General features: G+C 34.4%; 1 protein-coding gene across 1 annotated transcript; it reads left to right on the top strand.

The window, feature by feature from the left end:
- The first annotated feature begins 1,599 nt into the window (after positions 1-1,599).
- Positions 1,600-7,565, top strand: LOC115986610 (50S ribosomal protein L1, chloroplastic). The gene is made up of 7 exons (XM_031109807.1): positions 1,600-2,160; positions 3,407-3,586; positions 3,700-3,754; positions 4,467-4,594; positions 5,734-5,817; positions 6,958-7,083; positions 7,179-7,565. The coding sequence occupies exons 1-7, from the start codon at positions 1,768-1,770 to the stop codon at positions 7,314-7,316; spliced, it is 1,104 nt and encodes a 367-aa protein (XP_030965667.1). The 5' UTR covers positions 1,600-1,767; the 3' UTR covers positions 7,317-7,565.
- Positions 7,566-8,375: the final 810 nt, after the last annotated feature.

Raw genomic sequence — 8,375 nt, 5'->3', positions numbered from 1 at the left:
AACTGAGCTATGGGTTTGAATTTGTTTAATGGAAACTGATTGAGGTGGAGTTATCAGCTTGCTTCCTTTGTTTTTGTGTGGAAACTGAGTTATGATTTATTTTTTACCCCAGCCTATTTTGTATTCTAGAGTTGATTGAATTGTAGTTTTTTGCAAACACTTAGGTAATCAATTTGAATATATGTTTTTAAATATAATGAATGCATTGAATATTTAGTGGAAGACATGAAATAAATGAAATAGAAAAATAACAACATGCTACTAGAGAATTGATATTGAATTCCAATAGCTAATGTCACATCATTTGGAAAAAATTGGTAGCTTTCCCGTGCATCGCACGGGTTAGCGACTAGTTATTCTAATATTTGAACCCCTATTGAGCATAGACAAAATTATTGGAATAACCTTTTATATTTTCAGATTTAGTGCTTAATAAACAATCTTATAATTACACGTAAATATTATTAAAAATGATTAAGTTTGAATAATTCATTACAATTTACAAAATATTCTTTAATTGTATTCTATATTCATAAAAATTAAACTCAAAATACCAAAAATAAATCAAACTAAAATAAAAATAATAAAATAAACTTATATATACGGTGAGTTGGGTTGGGTGAAATGGGTTAAACAAATCATCTAATAGAACTTTACCCAATTCGAGATTCAAAATAAAATTTCAAGTCAACCAAAATTTACCAATCCATAAAAATTAACCCGACATACTAGGATGGATTTATTTTGTGGTATTAGTGGGTTGGACGAAGACCAATCTTTATTTTTTCATTCAAAATATTTTTTAAGTAATTATTTTTCACAAAATCAAACACTATATAAGAGAATTAATTATTATGTTTGGTCTAGTCATATATCCTTTTTTTTATTAGTTATTTAATTATTATTTGTTATATACTTTAAATAATTAATAAAAAAATATTTACGATTGTCCTTTCATAGAATTTCCCAATAAATTATTTCCCATAAAACAAACCCACAAAAAATATTAATTTTTAATTTAACTTAACCAATTTTATCCTTTAAAAAATTATGAGTAAATTTCACAAACATAGTTGAGGTTTGAGTTAATACTAAAAAAGTCCAAAAAAAATATTTCAAAATTCATCAATTTAGTCCTTTAACCCTAACCCTATTAGCCCTCCGTTACTCATCTTTCTTACTCATCAATGGAAGCCCACATCATAAAATACCCAAAGAAACTCTGGATTGCACCCACCCCAAGTTGGGATTGTTCTTCTGTGGCCATCCATTTGCTGTGGGTTTGGCTGGGGTTTTTGAATTTGTTGTGGCCGTTGTGGTCTGTGGTTGCTTGTTCTAGATTTGTAGATGGGTTTTGCTGATGCCATTGTTATTATTTTGCTGGGTTTGTGGGTTTAGCTACCGGGTTTGTTTTACTGAGAATGTAACGGGCGTTACAAGCCGTTTGAGGATAAGGACTGATTGGTACTATTTCTCCAAACTGGGGTATGTTTGTGAAGTTAACCCAAAAATTATTTATCTTAATGAAAAATTTGCAAATAGCACATAATAACAACGGTCTAGAATCCACAAAGGAAAAGCTCTGCTACACACGCTGACACTACACAAGTGAACACCTCTTATCTTTCTCTCTCTCTCCATTTTTTTTTATATGGATAGATAGATAAGCACAGGCTTCTTTCATTCCCAGAACTCAACAAACAGAACAGAGAGAGAGAGAGAGAGAGACAGACAGAGACAGAGAGCTCTCCAAAACCAAAAAACACCATGGCTACTACATGTTCTACCGCACCTTCATCCTTGATGCTAACACATGTTGCCTCATCCGTACACCCACAAGACCTCACTCCTTCCCTTCTCTCCTTCAAGCCCAAATCACTCTGCACCGCTTTTTGTGTCCACCCTCTGGTGTTGAGGCCTAGAGAGAGACGAACAAGTAGGTGGGTCAATGTGAATTTGAACAAGGAAGGTAAAACTGGTGGATTTTACCATCATGTTGTGGTTGCTGCTGCTGCTGTGGCTGCAGAGGTGGCAGAGGTGGCTGAGGATGTAGAGGGGAAAGAAGGAGTGGAAGGGGTTGATGGGTCTTCTGCTGTTGCTACTGTTACTGTCACAAAGCCAAAGAAAGGGAAGGCTGCATTGCTTTTGAAGAGAGACAGGGTATGTGTAACAAAATAAAGTTGTGAGCTTTTTGTGGTTTTGTTGGGTTTTGTGTGTGTGTGTGTGTGTGTGTGTGTGTGTGTTTTGATTGGTGGGTTTTGCTTGGTTTAGGTTTTTGTTACTGTAATGGGATTTTAATTTCAGAAATTATTGCCTCTTTATACAGACAGAGTATGCCTTATGTTTTATCTTTTTATTTTTGGAGAAGTGTTAGGTCTAATGATTTTGTTGTTGTTGTCATGAATTATGTGTTATTTAGTATTTTGATTGATTGGCTTTGCTTGATTAGCCTCTGGCTTAACTTTTCTGAATAGAGGCATAGTATTTTTTATTTTTTGTTACCATGTTGTTTGCTAGCTGATTTAGTTTTTAAAGTTATGAATTGATTGAGTGATTAGGGTGTATATGAATATCCTGATGAAATTGGTGCTTATGTACAATAATCACTTGAAATTATGATATGTTGAAACATGGTAGCCATTAGTAGGATTTGTCATCAAAACGTGGCCATGATTGATGTGTGTTCCTATCAACCATCGTTGTTGCCTATGAACTATGAAGAGAGACAAGGTTCCATAGCTCATCCACTTCCCTTCTTATTCTTCATTTCATCTGTTTCCCATAATTTGTGTGTATTGAGTGATTTCATAATTTTCATTGTTGAGTTTTTTTTTTTTTTTGGTTATATTAACTATTATTTATTTTTTCAATTTAAATAGGTTTCCAGAGTTAAGTGTTCAATTCATTTATATTATACTTTCAGACACACACGCACACACACACGTGTGCGCGCGCGCATGCGCATGCGCACACACACACACACACACACACACACACATATATATATATATATATATTTGCCCCTTCTGATGGTAAGTTTTGGTCCAATGGGGAAGGGGAAGGGGAGATTGGAACTATTTTCCTCCACTTCATGGAGTGTGGCCCTCGATTGATTGTGTTTTCGCTTTGGAGTTTTTTCCCTGCTTCCTTTCAATCTACCTCATATGAGTTGTTACATTTTAAATTACGGTTCATTAGATCCAGCTTTGGTCTTAAATTCTAGTTGTTTTCTCTCTTTTTGGATTAGAAAATTCCACTTGCAAGAAAATCTCCTGATTGTTTCTATTATTACATAGTTTGATTGTCGTGATCATATTTGTTGTTAGATGTAGTCTCCCAATGTCATATGCCTCTCCTACTTACCAGATTTTCCAAGAACTTAAACTTGTTTTGTTGTTAATGTCAGAGGAGGTCTAAGAGATTCTTGGAAATTCAAAAATTAAGGGAAAACAAAAAAGAATATGACCTGAAGACAGCAATATCTTTGCTAAAACAAATGGCCAGTACAAAGTTTGTGGAATCAGTTGAAGCTCATTTTCGTCTAAACATTGATCCAAAATATAATGACCAACAGCTGAGGGCAACTGTGAGTTTTCTGGTCTTATGTTGATTATGGGAAAGTATGTTACTGGTCACATTAACTTGTGTTTTGGCACTTCATTTTCTCCTTTTCTTTCTTCTTTTTAAACTTTATTTTAGGTAAGCCTGCCCAAGGGAACTGGACAGACTGTTAAAGTTGCTGTACTTACTCAAGGTTGTTACTTTTCTCAATTTCCATTCTTATTCCTATTTCTGCTGTATTGATGATAAGTATTTTATCGTTGTGATTTTCTCATTAGTGCAATCTTTTTCTGATAAGTGAAAAATAGGTTTTCCTGTTGTGGGGATATGTGTGAAAGGAAATGAATTAATTTGGGCACCACTAAGATAAACTTAGAGTTTATGGATTGCCAAATTTTGAAGTATTGAACATAGTAGTAGGACAATTACTTTGCAAAAAATTTCTGTCTTCGTGGCTGTCAACAGGTCATATCATGCCTGATATTGTGATTTACATTTTTCAAAGTTTACCAACTTAGGTTCTTCTCTCTCTCTTTTATTTTTGTGTGGAAAATTCTTGTTGCCTATACTTTTTACCATTCAGTTTTTCTTTCTTATCTATACATATCTTTTTCTTCTAGGAGACAAAATAGTGTGTTACTAGTCTTTGGGAAATTATTTTATATCTGAATATATACCCATAGAGAGAGATATTGGTTTAAGTCTGTTGAATATAATGAGAGAATTCGTTACTGGACAAGTAGTATGTTGAGAGAAATTCCTAATAGAGTTTTTTCCCTTCTAATAAACTGATAAAACTTTAGATTGTGCCAATTCTTGTTGCGGTATGCTTTTGATACCTATTGTTGTTGCTATTTCCTTTTTGTGTTATCTGGCTCTTCTTAAAGTACACTTAATATCTACAGGTGAGAAGTTCGATGAAGCAAAAAATGCAGGAGCTGATTTGGTTGGGGGAGAGGACCTGATAGAACAAATAAAAGGAGGATTTATGGAATTTGACAAATTAATTGCTTCTCCAGATATGATGCCTAAGGTGTAGCTTTGATTACATTGTTCTAGTTAGTTATGTTAACTGCTGTTTTACATTTGAAATATTCAGAAAACAAAATTTTCTTAATAATTTCGTTTTCAAAGTAATTAAGAGGAAATCTGTTCATCTTATTTAAATGAAAATCAGTAAATAGCCTGGTAATAATTTCACTTGTAAGTATTTATGGGGATTAGATGAGCATCATGATCCTTTTGATATGTGTATGCTTCTGTAACTTTTTGTAATTTAAGTTTTGTAACTCCCCCTAACTCTCTAACCTCTCTATGAGCCCCACCTTCCACCCCCCCCCCCCCCCCCCGGGGCGGTTCTTCTGGTGGGTTCCTGTTACATTATACCATCTCTTTTGCCAAAACTTTGCTATCACAATTGTAAAAAAAGTCATATTCAATGCACAAAGCTCCCACACGTGCACATGTGCAGGGTTTGGGAAAGTTGAGTTGTAGACAGTCTTACCCCCATTTTTTTGGAAGATGCTTATACCCAAACTTAAACTTGCAACCTAGCACTTTTGTTGGAAGGCACTTGCTATTGCATGAAGACTTGACCTCTTTTGCTATCACAGTTGTAACACCAATTTTTTTAATTACCTATTCTACAATAAAATGGGAATTCTATAGTTTTCTTCTCCAATACTAAATTGCCCCTGGCACATTACCATGTAGCGACTTTATAATTTCTTGTCCGGTGGTTATGGCATCCTTTGTGATGCCTCATGTCTGTGGTTCGAACCCCACTTCCTCTTCCCCCACTATCTACCTCTCTCAAAAATTTCTTGTCCTGTTCTTTTTTTGGTAAGTGTCTTGTTGTTAAGGCTAGGTAATGAATGCTTGTTAGGGTGGTAGATTATATGGTCATAGTAAGTACTAATGTGTGCATTACTAATTATTAGTAATATAAAAAATTAAAAAAAAAAAATGTTAAACACCACCATCACCTTTCCCTTTTCTCTTTCTTTAGTTCAGTCAACTAGGTTCTTGCTTAATTCTTTATGATGATTGAATCTGAATTCTTTGTGAACTTGTTTTGGTATTATGTATGCATTTAATTTGAAATTCCTATTCTGGCTAGAGAACATAATGACATAGCAGATTTCACTTACATTGCCTTGCTGTTTATATCAGGTTGCAAGCCTAGGAAAGATTCTGGGACCCCGAGGGCTGATGCCAAATCCGAAAGCTGGTACTGTTACACCTAATATACCTCAGGTATGGTCTAAATATTTTTGCTTTCATTTTCTTTTGGGAAATTATAACCAGAGTCCTTGTTTGGTTGCTATTTACAAGAGGGTGCTCCTAATTATCATGACCTTTTTATTGGTTTTAGATAGATAGACAACATCACTCTTTCCATCTAGTGACCTTATATGGCTAGCCATGATGATTAAAATTTGAAACCTCATTTAAGTAAATTGATCAGGTGGACTTTTGTGAGTGCTAGACCTTATATATATATATATATATATATATATATATATATAAATTTAAAGAAATCCTTTTGATCATGCTTAATGAGCATAACTAGGAACCAAATCTGTTCTCATATTCCAAAAGAAAATAATTGAAGGGTGCAAATGTGCTGTTATGGATGATTATATTGATGGTCCGTGATGAAAGTTGTTGGTTGATCATGTCAATTTTGGTAGTTGTGGATGTGAGGCTGATGATAAAGGATTTGAATGGAGGCCATGGTTGATTGAAGATGGTTAAGTTTTCCAACTAAATGCTTGGTGCTAATAAAAATGGCTAACGTTCTGTGTTTTTGTTTATGAATTCCCAATGGCAAAAGGTGCCCCTTTTGAGTTTAAATGGTTCCCCAAATATGGGATGGTATTATCCCTGTATTCCAAAGTGCTATTGCTATCATAAACCAAGCGACTATTTCTACTTACTGAACTTGCAACCAATATATGTTGAAAGTATAGAAACTTAGATAGGGAATTGAAATGTAATTTTCACATTTCTGTTTGCATTTGCATTTATTTTTTGATTTCAGACCTTTAACTGGTATTTAACAATTTTCTATAATGTCCTCATTACTGTATGTTTACATGCATATGGATGCAAGTCTCTGACAAAGTGAGAATAATGGAATGGAAAGGAAATTGGAATCATCTGCAATTTGCAAGACATAATAAAGTATGTGCGTGAATGGCATGATAAGAACAATGTATTTGTGCCAAAATGGAGAGTAAAAAGAAAAAAACAACCAAGTTGATCAAAATCTTTGACATTACAAATATTTTCTTACTTGTGAAAAAGCGGCATCGCAAATGATATTGGTTGTTTATTAGCTTACAATTATAAATTTAACTAAATGAAGGTAGTTCATTCTATTATCTATTTCAGGCTATATCAGAATTCAAGCAGGGGAAAGTTGAATTCAGAGCAGACAAAACTGGGATTGTTCACTTACCTTTTGGAAAAGCTGACTTTCCTGAAGAAGACCTTATTGTTAACTTGCTTGCTGCAGTAGTATGTTCTTCCTCTTCTTCCCTGTACTCCATTGGTGTATGAAACGCATTTACTTATCATACACATCTCATTTATTTGTTTCCCTTATCTGACAGAAATCAGTAGAATCAAACAAGCCATCAGGTGCGAAAGGTGTATACTGGAAAAGTGCACATATTTGCTCATCAATGGGGCCTTCTATTCGGTTAAATATAAGGGAGATGCTTGATTATAAGCCTCCATCAATGGTTTAAAGAACACTATACTTTGTAAATGTTGTCTTCATTGTTTAATCAGCCCCCTAGGTGACTCTGTCAGATCTTACCAATGTTTAGTAAAGTTGGTAGGAGAGTAACTAATATGAAAAGAGGGAGAAAATGATGGCTCGGAACTGTCACATTAATGTTCTCACACAATAGTCTTCTTCTACACTGACCTGGAAAGCCCTTGTATGGTCGTTGTGATCAATATTATCAAATTTACTGTCTTATTTTGTTTTGCAATCTGGAATTTTTATCAGCGTCGAACATCTACGAAAATTTTGTTTCTTATTTGGGGACTTTGGCATAGATTAGGAAGAACTTCAACCCAGAACAGCACAATTCACATGTTCTTCGTGCTCTTAACTATCGCTCGGTTATGTTCCCTTCTCTTGCCAATCGGTACCCACTGTGTTTGATTCAAAGAATCAAAGGACTTACTAGCTCAAGCTTCACATATTCTGAGTTTGAATTAAAGGATTGGTTAGCTATAGCTAAAGTATCCCAACATTACCTTGTCCAACATCAGAGTCAAACTTGGATTGGGTTGAATGTAGCTTGCCCAAGTCGCATCTTAAGGGAAGTGATATAATTTCTAGTATCATTGATTTGTTTTCTATAGCATTTGATCTTCTATTAGTTGAAGTTGTGATTTTACTATGAAATGGGTAGTCGTACTCCTTTCCAGACTCCCACTAATTGGTGGTATATATAAGACTTGCCCACAAAAAGGAAGGTGTACCCCACATGGTTGTGGAGCGCGCACACTATGTGTGGGGGAAGAATATATATCTCCAATGCATGAGATAGATAATTATTGAGTTTGTGTACTAGCTGAGGAAAGTGAATGAATGGTAACTTGCTTTTGCGTTTAAAGTAAAGAAGCATAATATAGGACACTTGTTGCACTCTGGAGAAAGAAAGTTATCATAATAAAATGTGTTAAATTGTTGATTTACATGTACATAAAATTGCATTTAACAAAATAATTCACATTATTCCAAACAATTTTTTTGAGCATGACATTCCCATTAGTCATTTTTCCCTCTTTCT

This window comes from Quercus lobata, chromosome 4, assembly GCF_001633185.2.
Source record: "Quercus lobata isolate SW786 chromosome 4, ValleyOak3.0 Primary Assembly, whole genome shotgun sequence".
Lineage (NCBI taxonomy): Eukaryota > Viridiplantae > Streptophyta > Magnoliopsida > Fagales > Fagaceae > Quercus > Quercus lobata.
Note: the sequence above shows the minus strand (reverse complement) of the source record. Positions and strands in the feature narration are given on the sequence as shown.

Coding starts and splice junctions, on each gene's coding strand:
- LOC115986610 (XM_031109807.1), top strand. CDS start 1,768: ATGGCTACTACATGTTCTACCGCACCTTCATCCTTGATGCTAACACAT. Junction 2,161..3,406: donor TGCTTTTGAAGAGAGACAGG/GTATGTGTAACA, acceptor TGTTAATGTCAG/AGGAGGTCTAAGAGATTCTT. Junction 3,587..3,699: donor ACCAACAGCTGAGGGCAACT/GTGAGTTTTCTG, acceptor ACTTTATTTTAG/GTAAGCCTGCCCAAGGGAAC.